This window comes from Fusarium mangiferae (genome assembly GCF_900044065.1).
Source record: "Fusarium mangiferae strain MRC7560 genome assembly, contig: FMAN_scaffold007, whole genome shotgun sequence".
In the NCBI taxonomy this organism is placed as follows: domain Eukaryota; kingdom Fungi; phylum Ascomycota; class Sordariomycetes; order Hypocreales; family Nectriaceae; genus Fusarium; species Fusarium mangiferae.
In genome coordinates, this window is record NW_024573927.1 from 1,337,432 (window position 1) to 1,357,023 (window position 19,592).

A 19,592-nucleotide genomic window follows, 5' to 3' on the forward strand; every position below is an offset into this window, starting at 1 on the left:
TCAGAATCAATTCAAGTTGCAATCAGAGGACGGTTGGCTTATTGTAAGAGTCAGAACTATGGCGACAGTGAGGGGTAGCCGACTCGCCGTGAGCGATTTGTCAGCATCGAGAATGAGTCAATTAAAAACCGATGTCAGGCTAATATCTGACTGTATTGCCAGACTGAAATGTACATTGGGTTAATTGCTATAAAAACAAGCCGCAGTTGGTGCAACTTTTATCAGACCTCCCTCCAGTGATAGCCAGCCTTAGACGACCCGACCCTTGGTCTGCTTGATGTTGATGATGTTGATGTTCTTCCACATGACGACCCCAAGAATTCCAAGGGACCAGACGGCGGTGCCAGCAATGAACAAGTATTTGTGTGCATCGCCGTAGGCACGTTGAATCGCCAGCCGAGTCGGTGTTCCAACGGGGTATGATAGTTGGGTTACAATGTCCATCGCAATCATTGGTAGATTAGGAAGATCCTCCTCGGGAAGATACTCCGCAAGCTTCTTGGGGAGAATATCTTGCCAGATGGCAGATGATACTGTCAATCCAACGGCCGATCCAATGCTGGCACACATGGAGACCAGCGCGATAGACACGGCAAAATACTGCTGCTCTTGGACAGCAGCAAGAATGGCGATCTCGGCAGTAATCATGATGGCGCCGCTCCCAAATGCGATGAATATTTGAGACATGGCAATATAGCCAATACTCTGGTCAGGGTGCCGGAAATAGATCATGAGGCCAGATCCAAGTATAGATAGAGGAAGTGCCACGTAGAGTGTGACAGCCTTGAAGTTCCCAGTGTAAGACATCGCCATGCCGACGAAGATGGCGAAAAGGAAGCCACCAACGGTATATGTCGATACCACATAGCTAGCATGTGTCACGCTGAGGTTGTTGACGACCTGAAGGATGGAGCTGAAGTACATGCCCCAACACATGTAACTGAAGAAGAGAGTGAATGAGAGTAGACAAGCACCAGCGACTGTGCGATCCTGGAGGAATCTCCAAGGGATAAAGGAAACTTTGGCGAAAAACCTTTCCCAGATACCAAAGAAGATTAGAAGGAGGATTCCGAAAACAAAGAAACAGATGATCATGGTGGAACCAAATCCTTTAGCTTGCAAGGCGTAGAGATTGAATGGTAGGAGGAAAAGGGCAACTCCCGCAGAGAGGCTGAGAAGACCAACCACGTCAAACTCACGAATGTAGTAAGAAAAGCCCTGTGATTCTCGCTTTGGGAGGATACCTTGCTTCTTGGCTCTCAGGTAATGATGCATGAAAAGACCGAACAAGGGAATGGTGACACCTGGAACAAGGATACTCTCCATACCGAAGGCCCATCTCCAACCAGCGCCGTTCAAGAATGCTGTAGAGATCGGGCCACCCAGCCAGGCTGTAATGATACTGGGAGAGCCACAAATGGACTGGATAAGACCTCGATGCCGAAGAGAGGTAGTATCAGCAATGAAGACGCTAAGACTGTAGCCAACTCCATTGATGCCGACAGTGTAAAAGACCTGAGACGCAGCATACGCTTCAACATTGTTGCAAGCGGCCGACATGATAAGTCCAAGAGTTGCAAGAGTAGCGCAGAACAAGAAGCCTTGAGGTCGGCCGAAGATGTCGAGAGTCTTTGCGATACTCAGATTGGTGACACCTCCAATGACAGAGCTCAGAACGCTGGTAGTCGGCGTGAGAGAGTGCATTGCAAAGGCGGATGTAACATATGGGATCAAAGCGCTGCTGATACCCGAGACAAGACCTTGGACGAAGTAGACGAGCCATATGAGGACGAAGGCGACCATCAGCGCGGTTCTGGACCACGAGAGGGTGACGGCCTCGATGTTCTGTACACCATGTTGGAAGTTGGCGTCTACCACGTCATTGAAGGGACTTTCTGAGTCTCTTTCAAGGTCGTCGTGGGGATCGTCGTGGACTTGGTGCAGCCCTTTCATATCGGAATCGACCGTGGAGGACATGTTGGGAGAACGAAGGTCGCCAGCTGTGCCAAGGCTACTTGAATATGGCTGTAGAGATTGAGATTAAATAAATACGAACTGGGCAGATATGGTGGATGATTGGGGAGAGAAAGGCAGCCGTTATGGAAAGGAAAAGATCGGAGGTAGGAGTGCAAAAACGCGACTTCACTTTTTTAAGAATCGATGGTATTTTTGCCACGACAGAAAGGCGCCAGTGGATGTGAATGTAGAACAAATACCTTCTCATTTTTATTACCCTGTCTCAAGAGAGTCGATTGACAGAATAACCCTTGCGTCTGGTGCTGAGTTACTGGTATCAACATCATGCTGATGCCCTCCAATCAAGATTTAGCTCAAATTCTCTCAAATCACCAACACAGCGACAATTTCGTTCCAGCCACCTGCTGTCGTATCCACACAACCCTTGTAGATCCGTGCTATCGTATTGCCAAGCCTTGAAAGCCAATTGTCTAGATTATCGTGGCATGCGATGGGATGAAGCTTGCATGTGCAGGACTAGCGCTTGGATCTGCTCGGGTATGAGCAAGTTGTTGGTGGCGCTGTCTTGAGGGCCCCCTGTATTGGCGCAGGACTAATTTGAGCTGGATGACAGGGCTGGATATCTCTGTGAGTCAAACTGCTGGTGAGATTCATAGATGGAGACCCTTTCAATAGCGAGTGTGCAGAGAATGCCTCCATAAATTTAGTGAAAAGGGTTGTTTAGGTCTATCATAGATTATCCTGCTTGTCTAAGTGTTTCCATCTTTTAGGATGGTGATGGAAGTCAAATTGCGGCTCAGGTTCGAGGCTAGTTGGAAGACGTGCAAGGTAAATGTCGTCTCTCTATTGTAAATCTCTGTCTGTATAGATTATTCCGTATACCCGAAACTGCCCAACCTAGAGCTCAAGCTCGCTTATGATCCAACAAGACTGCATACTTAGTGAACTCCTCATCACTCATGAGCATATTTAATTCCTCCGGCAAGGTTCCGATCACGAGCTCCACGCCACCATCCTTTCTCATCGGAGAGATGACCAAGAAGCGGAATCGTCTATGGCCACGCTCGATCTGTGGCCGCATCGCTTCCGGGCTACCCCCTTCAAAGAATCCATCACCAAATGAGATGTCGCTTGTCTGAAACAGCATCATGTTGGAGATCATGGCGTTCATGTGCTCGAGACCCATGTTTGCTGTTGCAGGCTTGCTATAGTCTGTCATGGAGCGCAGTAGAGTAAATGCGTCATGGACGAGTGACGGTGTGATTCGTGCAGCTGCCTCTCGGATCACGCGCGCAATCTGTGAGATGTTTGTTTCGGGAGAGCACAGTGTTTCGATAGGCATGACTGGGCGATTCATCACGAGCAAACTGCCCATGTAGGACGACGGCAACAGTGACGAGAAGTAAGGCCGACCATCAATTGGCATTTCGAGAATTGACAGCTCGTCAGGCTGAAACGTCTGGTTCCTGATCTCTTTGGCCACTCTGTATCTAGATCTGATCGATGCACGCCAGAAGAACGCTTGCACAATATCAATCACTGACGTAGTGACACCCCTGGCCTCAGGATTCGCCAAAGCTTCTTGCTTGAGTCCGTGGATGCTCTCACCTGAAAGAAGGAAGACTGTAGTGCTAAGCGATCGTTCGCTTGGAGCAGCGGGCCATACTGAGCTTCCGGGAAACACAGGGGCAGGAGGAAGAGTATTTTGTGTAGCACGAGGATTCTCAGCAGTCATGGTCTCGTCGTGAGACCCTGTCCCATTGCGCACGTCGACACCGATCTCGGGCGTGAATGGAAGAAAGCCCCAAGTGCCAGGATCGACCTCATGAACCGGCTTCGCATATCCTTCCTTCTCCCAAATAATCTCAGGAAGATCATGGTTGAAGCTTTCGGGGTCGAACCAGTCACACGTCGCCGTCTCATCGCCATCAAGATACCGACAGCACTCGGCCCATACTCTGATTGCTACCATGACACCAACGGCATCAAGACAAGTATGAATGAAGTTTGTGGCCAGAATACACCCCCCTTTAACGAAATTGGCTTGCGCAACAAGTATATCAGCTGGCATTGGAGGGAAAGGGGGGCAATCTAGGACAAGCTCATCGCTGAACAAAGATGGCGAGAAGCCCGCCTGACGCATCTCCCCGAACGACGGAAGGACCTGAGAAAGATCTTTGTACACCAGCTGCCTCGGCTTGGAAGAAGCTGGTAATGGGCGAGGAGGAATCGTAATGCGATATTCGCCTTTCTTATACCCAAACTCATGCTCGGACGCAAGCATCATTTTCCCGTCAAGCTCGGGAATGACTTCAAATGCGCGTACAAGTCCGGCTTGTAACTTGGCAAAGGCTTCGTCAAAACCTACGCCTGGCCGAAGAGCGAAGTAAAAGTTGAGACCCATGTAGTGATTGGGGTTGACAGCATCGAACGGGTTCATCTTGGATCCCAGACGTCGCTTGCGATCAGCTACAGCCTTCTTCATATTTCCAGACTCGAAACTTGAGCATGGTGTTTCTGTCGTTTTGCTTGTTTCCGTATCGCTCAATGAGTCCCCCGCAATTTTCTTGGACTTTTCTTCATCCAATATCTTGAGAAGCTGGACAGAAAATTCGTCTATCGTTGGGTGGGCATACAAATGGCGGGGAGCAAGCTTTTCCTCAAGCCCTGTAACAGCACGGATAATTCTAATGACTCGAAAAACGAGAAGAGAGTCCAAGCCGAGGTCAAAGACGTCCTCGTCTGCTGGGAAATCGTCAACCTCTGGCAAAACAGACCGCATAACATGAGAGACAGATTCTCTCACGGTGTCAATCGACGTGGTGTCAATCGAAAATGCGTCAAAATCTTCATCCTCGGCTTCCTCATCTCTAGAGATGTAGAAGCGGTCGATGAAGTCCGCATACAGATCTAGAGTAGCGCGGCGTTTGATGGTCTGCTTGTCTGTCCGGATGAAAGGCTTGTCTATCTCCGAGAAGGCTATATACTCTCTTTGCAGTCGAGTCTTCTGGAAAGTGGAGTTGTTGGCCCTCTCAATAATAGCCCAGATGCTATCGAACAACTCGTTGTTCTTCTCACTATGACCTTTGAGCTCAATCAAAAGACCTGCTTGAGGCTTCCCAGTGCCGATCATAAGGCAACCTTCGACCGAAGGATGCGTCGTGACCAAAGCCTCTGTGTCCAAGGGAGAGATCTTGTAACCGTTGGAAAGGACGACGACATCGTCACTTCTACCACTGAAGGCCCAGAGATTTGGATTTGTCGGGTGTCTGATGTACAGATCCTTGAGATTGACTGAGTCCTGGTCAGGGAATGTATAGAATATCCCCTGGAATAGAGTCCAGTGCTCGTTTCGGTGTACCCAGTGTTCGTATACGCCAGGCTGAACCTCCTTGAACTCGAATCCTGAGTAGGGATGGAAAGCAAACCAATGCCAGTCTTCCCTCGGAACCCAAAGATTACCGATGAAGAGACCTTCCGTTGTGCCTGTGAGGTTAAGTACCCTGACTACTTCATTGACCTTGGAGACAATGACGGGGCTGACGGGGCCTGTAGATGAGGGTCAGTGATTCACGCCCACTTCAATTTGAGATGGGTTAAGTCTACTGACCGCCAGAAGCACAAATGAACTTTGATGACTTGAATTTGGCCAACACTTCTGGGTTCTCGCCTAGTTCGTCCACAAGTGAAGGTACCATACTCCATATGTCGATATGACCAGTGAGTGACTCGATAAGTCCGAGATTGGGTAAGACGCCCGAAGGCCCAAGAATACAATGAAGATTGAACAAGGAAGGCATAAGTATATCCATAATTACACCGGCTCCCTGTCTCCGTGGTTAGCTGGCTCAGGTTGCCCGCGGGAACACTTACATGGCTCATAGGAAAGGAGGAGTAGATCCTATCACCTTCGTTCCAATTGTCCGTCCAAGGGGCCAACCCACCATCACCTTCGGTGGGAGGCAGCAGTCTCACGGCATCCATGGTACCGATCAAGCCGTGCGTCCATAGAATCGGCTTTGGCACGCCAGTAGTTCCCGAAGTGTGCAGTATACAAAATGGCTCGTTGATGGCACTCTCGAAAGCCTTATCAAACACGAATGGCTCCGTTGACTCGGCGTCCAGAAGCTCATCTACACTTGGGAGCTCGAGAACTCTCATATACTTCTCCTGTAAAATCCCTTCCACTAGGGGGAGCATTGCTTGCTCTCGGGGCTTTACCCAGATACTGCAATCTGAAGCATTGAGAACAGCTAACGCACCGGTGACGTTGTTCTTCGGTGAAAGGAAGAGGGCCTGTTTGAAATCATTGAGCATCGTTTGTACGATAATGGGTTCTGGGACAACTTACAGCACAGCCGGCCTTGACAGCACCATAGGTCAGGAGCACATGCCGAATGTCATCTGAGCTTTTGTGAGATCTCCTTATTCAGTTAAAGAAGGTAAGTGTGTACTTACGAGGTCCGATGTAACCCAAAGCTTGGATCTTCGGCTGCTTCTGTGTTACGGCATGCTCCTGTACCGGATCGCCGTTGGGGACTCCATTCATTTCATTGAGATGCTTATGGAGCCACCATGCTGTTTTGTCAACGGCCCGTGCAAAGTCCTGTGCAGTGATATGCTTAAACTTTGGAATACCATCGGAAAGGCTGGCAATGGAGTAGACAATGCGTTCTGGATCCGCCACCGCCAGGCGATCAAGTATCTGGGGAATGAGTCTCCGCCCATACAAGGAATCAGTGTCAACCATTCTGAGCAACAGGTGGGGAATTTCCAAGATTATTGCACAATAGACAGAAACCTTGCGGCGACTTGTGAAGTGTCAACCTTATTTCGTTATTGAATTAACAAAGTGACACGTAACGAATGTGTGAGACCTTGATCCTGGGCGCCAGAAATCTTGGAGCGGCTTTAGATGAGTTTATCATAATAATTCCTAAGCTTTGGTAATTTATTTTATTCACCCTAAAGAGACTCTAAGTACCCGCATTATCTCTAGATGAGTTCAATTTGGCGCGGGACCGGATAAATCAGGCAAAGCATGCATGGTATGATAAGAAACAAACTCATTCTCGCTCACAACAAACTTTCTATTTTTCGATTAACGCCACCACCCAGAAGTTCACATGACATCCTTGCGTAAAATTTCACAAAATCAATAATGGTTGACACGACATTTGAGCACATTGTTTAGCGTCTTGATGCATGTAACTTGCTCAGTCCCCCCTGTCCACGCTTCATCACCCCGGATCGTGAGCATATAATCAGCCTCAAGTGGATACTCAGTGCGCAGTTTCTCACAGCCACTCTGAAATCCCCTGCCAGCGATACGAGACCTTTCTTGTCGAATCACAGACTCAGCACAGTCGATGTTCCTGCAGCTTGTCACTTCACTCGATACCCCGACACCAGAACATCGTCAGATCGGTCGAATCCTTTGGCTGAATTGGTCATCAAGACTTTCTTGTGGTGCCCAGGCTTGACCCTGCACATGTTTGGCTTCATATTTAATATCCCTGGAAACTTGTAGTTGGGTTCAAACGTTAACCGCTTTGCATATTTCCACCACGAATCCAACATATTAACGAAAAGTGGTTCATCTTGAAACCCAGCACGGATGCCGTGCTACCTCGACGCATCTTAGTCTCGAGACATACCCCATCTCCATGCAGATCATACCGTTGTATCCTGCCCTCGCGAACCAACACAGCATGACTGTCGCTTCCAGAATTGTCTCGGATGCTTCCGTCCAGGAACAGTCCGACATTACCAAATCAGGAGCGGTAAGACCCTTTGCAGAGCAGCAAGACGACGCAGATCCATCTGTGCGTGCAGTCTCCTCCAAGATCTTGGATGTCATCTTCGAGTATGCCTTGAACAAATTCAGCGACAGCAAAGAAAGGCTTGAGTCCGGTAGGCCCAAGTTTCTGTCCGTCGTGGGCAAATTCGTGGCTAAGAGGACAAGAGTTGAGATGTGCCTACCAGCATTTCCTTTCAAATCAGCAAACAAAGCCTACAAGGTTTTTGGCATATTGCCCGACAAAGCGGAGGAGATTGCGTTAGATCGGCTCAATACTATGTGCATCCGCATCGGCGAGATCTACCAGCCTGGCGCTCGATGCATTATCATCTCAGATGGCGTTGTCTACAACGACCTATTGAGTATTCCCGATCGTGACACCTGGGCCTATGGGGAGGCACTTCGGCAATTAGCTTCTGATCAAGGCTTCCAGCACATATCATTTTCCAGGATCCGAGACTTGGTCGACCTTCCTCTGCCAGCTGAGATGCATGAGATTGCCTATGTCGCCAATGCGACCAATTTCCGCCGAGCCCTTCTCAACCGCTTCGGCAAAGACGATATCGACATTGACCAAGAGATTGAGAAAGACCCTGACACCAAGATGACTTACCTTGGGTACCGGCGGTTCCTCGAATCTGATCTCAAGCATATCTTTCCAGTCGGCAATGGACGAACAGCAAATACATATCGCAGAGATGTGAGGTATCTTGCGAAGCAGATGTTGATCCGAGGCTATGTAAGTGGCAAAAAATACATCTCCTCACCCGGTCTCTAACTACCTATCCATAGGCCTTCGCCGCTGCTGTCAAGCACGGTTTCCCTAATCACCTCCGTCTGTCTATCCACCAATCTACTGGTGAGAATAAAATTTCTTTGAGCTTGCTCAACACCAGGACGGGCTTCACTACCCCGTGGCACTGTTGTGTTGCCCTGACAGCGACCGGGGAATGGACTAGTGCTCCAAAGGGAGAGTATCTGAAAGACCCAAACATGCAGATTATCTACGAGAATGGTCGACCGAGCTACTTCCAGGAAGTTGCAAATAACAACGAGTCTGGTCAAAAAGCTGGGACGGAGACCCTAGAGGTAAAAGGCCGTGAGGTGCAGAGCAATGCACCGCTTACTGAGCTTCAAGAGCTAGTCTCCTTGTCCCTGACAGAAGCAGAGAGAGAAAGAATAACCGCGCTTGCAAATTTCATGATGTCGGCCGACTTCAAGCAGTACGACAAGATGGCGAAGTCGGGACATACATTTATCGGCAGGGTTCCAGATTGTAAACCAAACGAGCTCAACACAGTGGCATGGCTCAAGGAGCTAATATGTGCCGCGGCTAGAGACACTGAGAGATGTAGCAAGGGCCCCGGTGTGAGTTGTCAAGACATACCAGCAAGCGGTGAATAGTAGCTTTCAAGTACCTGAAGGGTTCTAGTTCATAGGCTAGGTCTAGGCTTTTAAGATAAAAGGGCTCCTCGAGATGGACGATCATGGCCGTTTAAGTAGTAATAGACAGAATCGCCTCAACTCCTCAATAAATAATATCTTCACAAAGCTCAACATTTAGCCAATTGGACTTTCTCTGTGGATTTCTGTTAAATCCTGCCAATATAGTGAGAATGTTTATGCTCCAGTCTTTTTATATTTCACCAAGTATTTCATCGCACTTGGACATGATCGTTACATCGCTACCAACAGTTTCAATTCTTGCATTTAACTACACTTCTCATCTCCAGTGTTCTTCATGACTCTCTGAAGCCAGTTAGCTTTCGTCATGTTGGCAATGTGAATAAGTGGCATCTTGGGATCGTCCATCATATCAAACCCGTGCCAAGCTCCAGGCCAGATGTGAAGTTCGCATGTTGATCCGCCTCGCCACATCTCGGTAGCATAAGCGACGGCGACATCGCGGAAGACTTCACATTCTCCAGCATCGATGTATGCAGCGGGCAAATTCGAAAGATTAGTCTCTCTTGCAGGCGCTTGATACGGTGTAACATGCTCTGATCCTCGTGCATCACCCAGGATAAGATCCCAAATGGCACGAAGCCACGCTGTACTGGCAGGGTTACCGTACTCGAATTGCTGATCAGCCAGGCTCTCGCATCGGTCATCCAAGAGAGGCGAGTAGAGCATCTGAGCTTTGATCGGGATAGCTGGGCGCTTCCTATCACGAGCCATAAGGCACGTAGCAGCTGCAAGGGCGCCTCCTCCAGACACCCCAAACACGACAATGGCAGCTGGGTCAATTCCAAGACTCGAAGCATTCTCAGAAATCCACACAAGCCCCGCATAGCAGTCTTCAGCTGGGCCAGGCGCGCGCGTCTCGGGGGCAAGACGGTGTTCCACGGAGACAACAACGCAATCGATCCCTTTCAGAAGATCAATCACAGACGTGACGGCAGTGAATCTGTCACCACTGACCATCCCGCCGCCGTGAATATGATACAAGACTGGCCTCGGTGCCTTTGATGGGTTCTTGGGAGCGAACACTGACAAGGTAATTACATTATTGTCAGGTCCAGGAACTGAGTGCTCCGTGTGATTCAAGTGCGGGTTGTCACTGAGGACAGTCTCTGCATTGAAGATGAATGAGCCATGAGAGCATTCCTGTTCACCACTCGCGACTCCACGCATCAAGTTTAGGTCAAACTCTTCAGGGAATGAAGCAGAGTCCAACAGTGGTGCCAGGTCATGGTCGTAGGTTGGACGAGGTATCTTGATCCTCGAGTCAAGCTTCGCAGCTTGTGAATATGGGAAGGGGTATGTCATGTCGACCAAAAATGATGAAGTTTCGCAGGAATTGGCACTGCTCTATTCTTATCAGACAAGCTATTAGCACCTCGAGATGAGCTAGCTATTTGCTGAACAAAACTGAAAGGATATCAGAAGATACGTGCAGAGAAAGGTACGTATATGCCTGCTTTGTTCTCCTTCTCGAGCATTCATCTTCCTGAACTCGTATTTTGCGTACGATGGGTCCCTTAGTTCAATTCGTATCTCAAGGTGGAGATTGGCTTTGAATGAGAAGGTTTGAGTCGATTTTGCCTTGTGCATGAAGCTATCGTCGATAAGGCAAGAGCCCATTATCTGTCCCGCCAAGTCGTGGACCCTTGAAAGAGGCTTGAAGGATCGTTCTAGATTCTTTGCGCGCATAAATAAATAACTTACTCAATACAGGGTACACGATCCTCTTCTCATATCTTTCTTGCTCATATGCTCGCAGCAAAAGGAGTGGGAGATTAGGTACTTCGACATCACCACATTGCGTGAATTGAGAGGAAATACATTCAATTCGTACATCATGTGCTTCTCGCCGTTTACCCTGCTGCGATGCTGCGATAGGAGTCATCATCCCGTTGATCACTTATGCAAACTTCCTTCAACATGAAGGAACAGCAATTAACGAAGATACGCCGACTTGGTAAACAACTCCTCCTACCTTCATCCCAACGCTGCTAATCAAGAATGAAGGCAAGCTCGAACAGCTCTCAACAATCGCCCACCATATAGACTTCTTTACAAATACTGGTCTTTCTACACACTACGCACCGACACAGGTCTTGCCTGGCTTCGATCTGGAAGAGACCGTCTACGGCGCCTTATCACAAGTCCTCACCCAGCATCCGGTTTTGTTCGCGATTCCAGTGAGTCCTGAGAAGGAAGAATCGTACTGGGGACGACTAGCCTCAATCGATCTCGAGAAAGTTGTGTCCTTTGTCGACCGAAGTCAACCATGTTTGGCCGGAGATCAAACAGACGACGAGCTTGATTCGCTGCTTGAGCGCCAACACAATACAAACTTCAAATCTGAATATGGTACTCTACCTGTTTGGAGACTGGTAATACTCAAGGACCATGATTTGAGCAAAGGATTCACGGTCTCATTCATCGCCCATCATTCGATGACTGATGGAACTGGCCTTCAGATTTTTCATGATTCGTTCCAGAAAGCTCTTTGTAACATTACAATCAGTTCCACAGAACAAGCAGTTGGTCGGGTTGTATTCTCAAATGATGGAGGAATTGCCCCATCACTAGAGGAGCTTCACCCTCTGCCGATTCCAACAAGCCCACCAGTATCTAATGCTGCGGAGGTGAATGAGTGGAGGGGCGCTCCCATTGCGTTACCGTGCAATACACGTTACAAATCACTCTTGCTTCCATCAAATATCATGGAGCGCTTTGTACAAGACTGCAAGACGCACAGGGTAGCACCAACTGCAGCTCTTCCATCTCTTGTTGCAAGGTTGCTGTACAACAATCTCCCCTTGACAGTAGAGGCACTTACATGCAATCTTCCAGTAAGCTTGCGATCGGACCTACCACCAAAGCTGGTCGAAAGAGTCATGGGGAACTTCATTGATGCCTTCAAAGTCCAGCTTCTTCGCTCCGACCTAGATCAGGCTTCGGATGACTCGAGCACAGGTGCTCTGGGGATCTGGAATCATGCCAAGAAAATTCAGCAGGCTACCAGGAAGTATTTTTCGAATGCCTCGCCTTCTGGAGAGCCATATGCAAATGTCGCTGCGCTCAGGCTTATTCCAGACATCGGCGCAGCTTTGACCGGATCAATCGGCCATCCTCGCGGAGAATCTTTTGAGGTGTCAAACCTCGGGACCTTTCCACAGGCTAAGAACGTCAAGGGAGATGCCAAACCATTATGGCATCGAGGGAAAGTGTTGTTGAGCCGATGTGCATATGCTGGAGGAGCTCCGTTGGTGGTTTGTGTGCTGAACAATGAGGAGTATGTTGGGTTTGGCTTTACATGGCAGGATGGCTCTATTGAGGAGAGCATTGTCCAGGCTGTGATCAATGGCATCAAAACATACTTCAGCACTAACTGGGACGTAGGCATCCAACAACAATAGAGGGGAAAGAATGTTGCCGGCGATCTCAAATGCCGAGATATCGTCATTTCAGGCATCATGCTTGTACGTGGTTAATTGAAGCTGAATCGTGGCTTCGGTGTCAGGCGTCAAAAGCGAATAAGATTTAGTGGCCATAGCGCTAACCCCTCAGAGGCGCATCCCACTGTAACATTCGATCTTGATGCGCCAATGCAGGCGAGTTATGTCACTGACCTTTCAGCCATCCAACCTTTCTTACTCGTACAATACATTCAAGGCTGCCAATCATCGCAACTTAGGAGTGCATCTATTAATTATCATATTATCCAAATATCAAGCTCAGTGATGTTTAGAGAGATTACTCTCTATTCTGTCGTCTTAATAGCCTGGTCCTTATTGACTCCTCTATAGGCCTAAACTCACTCACCTCGGTAGTCTCGGCTACAAAACAGCACCTCCTCATTCTCTTTATCCCACCGGCCATGGCATAATATCATTACAATTGCTTACAATATCAATATGCGCGTACCTGTATGTCTGAATCGGCTATGCAAACCTTATCAGGCCATGCTAAGCCAGGGTCTTGAAGGCGATGCTCGCTGAGAACCTGGCCCGTGTCCAATGGGATCTTTACTCTATTCGGGGCTCCGAAATAAGGTTTGCGGACATGATTCCCTCTTGAGCGTCCTTTTGAATGCGTTCCTGAAACGGCCATTCAAGGGCTGAAACAAAACCTTCGATTTCGGTAATTGAGCTCGGGATTCGGCTGCACAAACAAGCAGGTTTTCCAGTGCCAATGCTTGGAATCATCAATGGCACGTTCTGTTCTGGGATAGATTGTAATGGCACCTTCTGTATCAGTCCTGATCAGGTATTTATTTGTTGAAACTCGGAGGGTATAAGATCGTCTTCGTCCCATCACTTCTCTTACAGGTACAGTTTGATCAGCCAATTTGTCTCCTTAGAAAATACAAACATTCATTCATTGTCACTCATTTTGACCATGCCTAGATTTCAGGCGCTTACCTTGGCAGCTCTGAGCTGTTTGCATGCGACAACTGCATCTGCTTACCCACGTCAAGATGCCAGTGTGCGCACAGAATACGATTATATCATTGTTGGTGCAGGCGCTTCAGGTCTCACTGTCGCCAACCGCCTATCGGAGGATCCTGGTGCGTTCTGCCGTTGCATCGACCCTCCATGACTGCTAACGCCCCGACAGCTGTGACTGTCCTCGTGATTGAAGCTGGTGATTTGTAAGAGATCCAAAGTTTTTGACCAGGAATAAAATACTGACAGGCATGCAGCGATAAAAATGAAGACATCGTGACAATTCCAGGCCTCGCAGGCGGTGCTGTTGGCACAAAGTACGACTGGAATCTGACATATCCCTCTACCACTTCTCTCAATGGACGCAACGTCTCAATTCCCTTGGGCAAAGTCGTTGGAGGCTCAACCAAGCTCAATCGCATGGTCTATGATCGCGGTTCAAAGGCAGATTACGATCGCTGGGCGGAGTTGGGTAACAGCGATTGGCAGTGGGATACACTGCTTCCTTACTTCAAGAAGGTCGGCGATAGTTGGCAACGTCACGACATCAGGACTAACTTGAATCGCAGAACGAGAATTTTACTGGACCGACTACCGATATCAAGAAGGAATACGGCATCACCACGGACCCTTCTGCGCATGGCTCTTCGGGCTTCATTCACTCCAGTTACTCGCCTTTCTTCTGGCCCACCACGAGTAAGTGCATCTTTCCCGTGCACAATCCGCCAACCGTACCAATACTGACAAATTCCAGAAAGTCTTGTCAAGGCCACTGAGGAGCTCGACATCGACGTCGCCTTCGACCAAGCCAATGGCGGCGCAATTGGAGGATACTTCTGCCCTCACAACCTCAACCCCAAGACCGTTGTTCGCTCCTCTGCACAGGACTACTATAGCGCTGTCTCTCAGCGCAAGAACCTTCAGCTTCTTCCAGGCAACCAAGTCACTCGCATTCTTACTAGCAAGAACGGAAGCTCCGTGAGGGCTACAGGTGTCGAGGTAAGCGATTGCCCTACAATAGCAACTGTTCCTAACTAACCATCTTCCCACAGTTCGCGAAGAACAAGGACAGCGCCAAGAGGACTATCAAAGCGAAGAAGGAGGTCATCCTTGCGGCTGGAGCCGTTCACACTCCTCAGATCCTGCAGGTCTCCGGTATTGGTGACTCGGCTCTTCTCTCCAGTATCGACGTCCCTGTCGTTGTTGATCTCCCCGCTGTTGGCCAGAACTTCCACGATCACGTTTTACTCGCTGTAGTGGGCACAAGTAAGTCAAGCGCTTTTGTTCAAAGTAGTTCAGAAGCTAATTGTGCTTAGTCAATGCTCCTATCCAAACTGGCAACCTTACTGGAAACGCTACCTTCGCTGCTCAGGCACGTGCTGAATACGATCAGCAAAAGAAGGGGCCTTATACTTCGCCCACTGGTGACTTCCTTCTTTTCCTCCCTCTCTCCAACTACACAAGCTCCGCTTCGGATATTCACAAGCAAGCCGCTAGCCAGGACGGCTCCAAGTTCCTCCCTTCAGGTACACCCGCCGAGGTCGTCAAGGGCTACAAGAAGCAGCAAAAGGTCCTCAACGACAAACTTCTTGATACCAAATCAGCCATCCTGGAGATTATCTGGGCCGATGGAACCTCAATCCTTGGACTCCAGCACCCCTACTCTCGAGGCTCCGTCAAGGCCAAGTCTTCCAACATCTTCGACTCTCCCGATGCCAACCCAGAGTTCCTGAGCAACCCTCTCGATATCGCTATTCTCACTGAAGGTGTCAAGTTTGCTCGAAAGCTGTCTGGTGCACCCTCAATCAAGTCCTTGAACCCCTTTGAAATTGTGCCAGGAGCCAGCGTCACCAGTGACAGCGACATTGAACAGTTCATCCGCAACAGCGCATCAACTCTGTTCCATCCCGCAGGCTCTTGCAAGCTCGGTAGCCGCAGCGACGGCGGTGTCGTTGATGAGAAGCTCAGAGTCTACGGCATTAAGGGCCTTCGCATCGTCGATGCCAGTGTCATTCCTTTGCTTCCTGCCACGCATACTATGACGACTGTTTATGCTGTCGCGGAAAAGGTAAGGTACCCATCGAATTATTGCCAGTATATCTCTAACGCAAATAGGCTGCCGACTTGATCAAGCGTGGTTGAGTGATGTTGGTATTCAGAAAGCCCACGTGGCCAGGAAACGAAGTTGTACGATGCGTGTTTCTTACCTTGTAGATATTGATTTACCACTCAGTGTATAGAAGCTCCACAATGTCATATGGATGTTTTTGCATGAGATTGTCATTGTGATTGGAATGATACTTCCCTCCTGCTTGCAGTCGCTTCTCTGTCCTTCTATTCGCTGGAGCATCAGTGTGCTGGCTCTGCACAAATGCACTATGCTGATCCAATGTACTCTTGGCAGCTATGAGACATGCGCTCGCTTTTGATCTTGGTTATAGGACTTTGGCGACGCGTAGTCAGTTACGTATCTTGATGGCAAACAAGTTTCACAGCATATCCAAGAGGCGGTGTTTGAACAAAACGTCATTTCAATGCGACCCCTCAATGGCGATGCTATCTTATTCGCTCCTGATATCGTTTGCCAGATTTGGGGTCTTAGCGTGTGACCACGGTTAGCCACGTCAACGCCGGCATCAACGGATAAGCTCTTTTAAGTCAATTCAGCCAGCCACGTGAGAGGCTCGATGATGCTGACAATACTAATCTGAGGGGTAATTTCATAAATGAAGCATCGCGACCTCAATTCCGTTCAACTCTCCATTCAATCAAGGGCTAGTCAACATGGACGTCTTTGCGACTTTACCGCCGGAGCTTATCGCGCCGATACTCAGCAATTTACCCGACGTCAGAAGCTTATACAGCGTCGCCAAGGCATCGCCGCATATCTTTCACTTCCTGAACGGGACGTTGGGAGCCGAGGTTCTTGATAACGTTCTCGACGCATCAGCTCAGAATCTTGCGACAACGCCATGGATCCCGCACGTCCTGCGCCTGGTAGCCCTCATCAGGCATTCTTCCGCGACAAGCCCACCAGCAAGGAACCTCACCACTTTCATCACAAAGTTCATTATGCCGACCTCGTTTCAGAATGCCCAAGGAGACCGCGTTCCAGATATTCAATCGAGTCCGCCATCTTGTATCCCACGCATTCGTCTTGCACATGTGATGCGAGATCACAATTCCATTACGCCGAGAGAAATGCTGTTCCTCTTTCGGAAGATCAAGCTGCTGGCAGGAGAGGCATTTGACTTCTTTCACGAGAGAATCAAGGCGACCAAACCGCAGCACCTGACTGACAAGTGCTACCATCTTGGCACGCTTCCTTGGAATCGACGGCCTGATGGCCAATTATGGGGACAGCCATACAAGCTCAACACGGGCGGTGAGGCGTCCTGGTATGAAATGCAGAGAATTACCCTCGGCTTTTGGTGTCTCCAGTTGTGCTATGAGCTCAGTAACGCTGCTTCTGAAAAGCGACTGAACTGGTCAGCTTCTGATATTGAGGCAATCCGTGACATGGGATCCGGCGAGACGTGCCTGTCAGGACTTAGGAAGTCAAGCCTATGGATCGCCCGAGAACCGTTATGGGCCGCTCTGCTTTACGTCCGACATTTGGAAGGTTGCTCAGATGAAAGTTCTTGTGTTGGTGATACTGATGTTGTGAATAAGGGTTTGAGCGTTTTCTTCAACACAGGTTTCAAACCAGTGGAGGGAAGCCACCTGCAACTCCCCCATCCAAAGAAAAGTGCAAGCTTCACATGGCCCGCTGTTATTCTGAAGGCACCCCCGTTTTCTTGTGTTGACCCAAATGATGCTTTTACATATCACTGCCACAAAGTTCTAGTCGGGTGTAAGGGTTTGAGATGGGCTGGGCCACTACTGTGCCCCAGAGGTACTCCCAGATTGAGTGAAGGTTTGCTATTCCGGCCATTCAGGAGTTTGGGCTTTGGCATCTGGGATGATGAACGATTAGTGACGATGGAAATGCTTGATGACCCCCAGAATAAGAGACCGAGGAGATTTCACGTCTGGTGTCAGGACCAAGTTTTCACTTGGACAAGTCTTTTGAGTAGCGAAGAGAAAGAAGAGCTGAGAGTGTACCAAGAGGCTTTGCAGTTAAGGGAGGAGCAGGAATTCGGTGAGTTGATTGTTGGTGCGAACTAGGATGATTTTTCTCTTTGGACCGGACTATCGGGATCAGCCCTTGGCACACTTTTTGAGCGTATTTAGCATCGGCTTTGGTATGGTAATATTAATGAAATTGAAACAATGTTCTTTAATCTATGAAGAAAGATTTCAAAATCCAAGAAAAAGAACCTCATGTGCAGGGAATCGAACCCTAAGCTCTATCAGAGCTTAGGGTTCGACTGTTTTTTGGGCATGAAACAATGCGGAAAGGAGTCAGAGGTATTGAAACAATTCGAAACAATGAGACGTCGATGTCGTCGCCGATTTCGCAAGGATTGGGCCATTCAGATCATCGTTAAATGTTTGACAGAAACGTTGTTGCAGCTTGAGTTTGTCTCAAAAAGGCCGCCCCACTATCACGACAGTGTCTTAGCGTGTCCCATCCAGAAGGAAGAGGGTCAAAAGGCAGAACGATCAGACTCTGGGTTATTTTAGGAATGGATCATTGAAATTCCGACGGCACTCATCACCGATTAACTCTCGTCAATCCCGTCTTCAATCGATGGGAGATTCAAAGCTTGTACAACCATTATCCCTAAAAACAACCTGACATAGAAGCAAAGACTGTCAGCCTATTACATTCCTGTATTTCATTCGCTACATCACCTCTTGTCAAGATATAATCTTAAATCTTGGAAAACACCCTGTCCTACAATGACCGTCTTTAACATCGACGAGGAGGACAACCTCAACCGCATGCGCCGCGGCGATCTGTACTACGCTTTCACACCCGATTTAGTAGCTGCCCGTAAGCGATGCAGGCAAGCTGTCACTCGACTCAACGCAGCCGAAGACCCGACACGCCGCGAGATGGCCGAATTCTGGAGACAGTAAGCCAAACCCTCATAAAAGGCTCACCCATCATTACTCACATAAGCTCAGGATAACAAACGACGACCGCCCTTTACCTCCTCCTGCAGCAACGGAAGATGAGGAGGACAACGTGTTGCACGAATATCCCTGGATCGAAGCTCCCATCAGGATCGACTATGGCACGAATATCAAAGTAGGAAGCAATGTTTTTATCAACTTCAACTGCACAATACTTGATACGTGCCAAGTAACCATCGGCTCAAGGACGCTGATCGGACCAAACGTTTCTTTCTTCTCCGGTACGCATCCTCTGGATCCTGAGCTGCGTAATGGCACAAATGGACCAGAACTTGGTGGTACAATCACCGTGGGTGAGGATTGCTGGATCGCGGGCAACGTGACCATTCTCCCGGGTATCACAATCGGTGCTGGTTCCACGGTTGGTGCAGGAAGTGTTGTCACCAAGGTTTGTTGCACTTGGTTTTTTGTGTTACAGTATCTGACATTTCCCCAGGACGTACCGCCTTACCATGTAGTTGCTGGAAACCCTGCCAAGATCATTCGTAAGCTTGAACAGAACCCGAACGGAAAGCAAGAAGTATAGATCAATGACTTGGGTGGTCTGGAGTATGATTATCAATGTGATATTTCTTCGAAGTCCTGAGATTCTCCCGGCCCTTCGGAGCATTGGATGCCGACTCGGACAGTAAAGATGTTCAAGCTTGAGTGTCGAGTCGTTGACTAAGTACCTTATAGTATGAAGTCTATATGCGTTATAGTATCTTGTAGCTCTGGTACTATGTCTCTTATGGATCCAACGTACCTTACCGTTGCGGCTCCAACGCGAACCACGCAGCTTGATTCGCCACTACATCAAAGTCAAAGACTACATGTACGCAAGAGACAATGGAGGA

General features: G+C 48.7%; 8 protein-coding genes across 8 annotated transcripts; 5 read left to right on the forward strand and 3 right to left on the reverse strand.

The window, feature by feature from the left end:
* Positions 1-249: 249 nt before the first annotated feature.
* On the reverse strand, positions 250-1,977 carry FMAN_13599 (uncharacterized protein; the record flags this gene model as incomplete). The annotated part of the gene is made up of 1 exon (XM_041833087.1): positions 250-1,977. The coding sequence occupies one exon, from the start codon at positions 1,975-1,977 to the stop codon at positions 250-252; it is 1,728 nt and encodes a 575-aa protein (XP_041683485.1).
* Positions 1,978-2,881: 904 nt separating this feature from the next.
* On the reverse strand, positions 2,882-6,727 carry FMAN_13600 (uncharacterized protein; the record flags this gene model as incomplete). Its single annotated transcript, XM_041833088.1, has 5 exons — positions 2,882-5,526; positions 5,588-5,804; positions 5,851-6,273; positions 6,329-6,381; positions 6,436-6,727. 5 exons carry the CDS (start codon positions 6,725-6,727, stop codon positions 2,882-2,884), a joined length of 3,630 nt encoding a protein of 1,209 aa, XP_041683486.1.
* Positions 6,728-7,688: 961 nt separating this feature from the next.
* Positions 7,689-9,181, forward strand: FMAN_13601 (putative ABC1 transport protein; the record flags this gene model as incomplete). Its single annotated transcript, XM_041833089.1, has 2 exons — positions 7,689-8,516; positions 8,570-9,181. 2 exons carry the CDS (start codon positions 7,689-7,691, stop codon positions 9,179-9,181), a joined length of 1,440 nt encoding a protein of 479 aa, XP_041683487.1.
* A 306-nt stretch (positions 9,182-9,487) lies between these two features.
* FMAN_13602 (uncharacterized protein) lies at positions 9,488-10,546 on the reverse strand (the record flags this gene model as incomplete). Its single annotated transcript, XM_041833090.1, has 1 exon — positions 9,488-10,546. The coding sequence occupies one exon, from the start codon at positions 10,544-10,546 to the stop codon at positions 9,488-9,490; it is 1,059 nt and encodes a 352-aa protein (XP_041683488.1).
* Positions 10,547-11,161: 615 nt separating this feature from the next.
* FMAN_13603 (uncharacterized protein) lies at positions 11,162-12,645 on the forward strand (the record flags this gene model as incomplete). Its single annotated transcript, XM_041833091.1, has 2 exons — positions 11,162-11,198; positions 11,249-12,645. The coding sequence occupies 2 exons, from the start codon at positions 11,162-11,164 to the stop codon at positions 12,643-12,645; spliced, it is 1,434 nt and encodes a 477-aa protein (XP_041683489.1).
* A 982-nt stretch (positions 12,646-13,627) lies between these two features.
* FMAN_13604 (uncharacterized protein) lies at positions 13,628-15,816 on the forward strand (the record flags this gene model as incomplete). The annotated part of the gene is made up of 8 exons (XM_041833092.1): positions 13,628-13,796; positions 13,847-13,880; positions 13,932-14,193; positions 14,244-14,370; positions 14,429-14,673; positions 14,727-14,940; positions 14,991-15,742; positions 15,790-15,816. The coding sequence occupies 8 exons, from the start codon at positions 13,628-13,630 to the stop codon at positions 15,814-15,816; spliced, it is 1,830 nt and encodes a 609-aa protein (XP_041683490.1).
* A 642-nt stretch (positions 15,817-16,458) lies between these two features.
* FMAN_13605 (uncharacterized protein) lies at positions 16,459-17,841 on the forward strand (the record flags this gene model as incomplete). The annotated part of the gene is made up of 1 exon (XM_041833093.1): positions 16,459-17,841. One exon carries the CDS (start codon positions 16,459-16,461, stop codon positions 17,839-17,841), a length of 1,383 nt encoding a protein of 460 aa, XP_041683491.1.
* A 678-nt stretch (positions 17,842-18,519) lies between these two features.
* FMAN_13606 (uncharacterized protein) lies at positions 18,520-19,282 on the forward strand (the record flags this gene model as incomplete). Its single annotated transcript, XM_041833094.1, has 3 exons — positions 18,520-18,695; positions 18,748-19,144; positions 19,193-19,282. 3 exons carry the CDS (start codon positions 18,520-18,522, stop codon positions 19,280-19,282), a joined length of 663 nt encoding a protein of 220 aa, XP_041683492.1.
* Between the last annotated feature and the right edge of the window lie 310 nt (positions 19,283-19,592).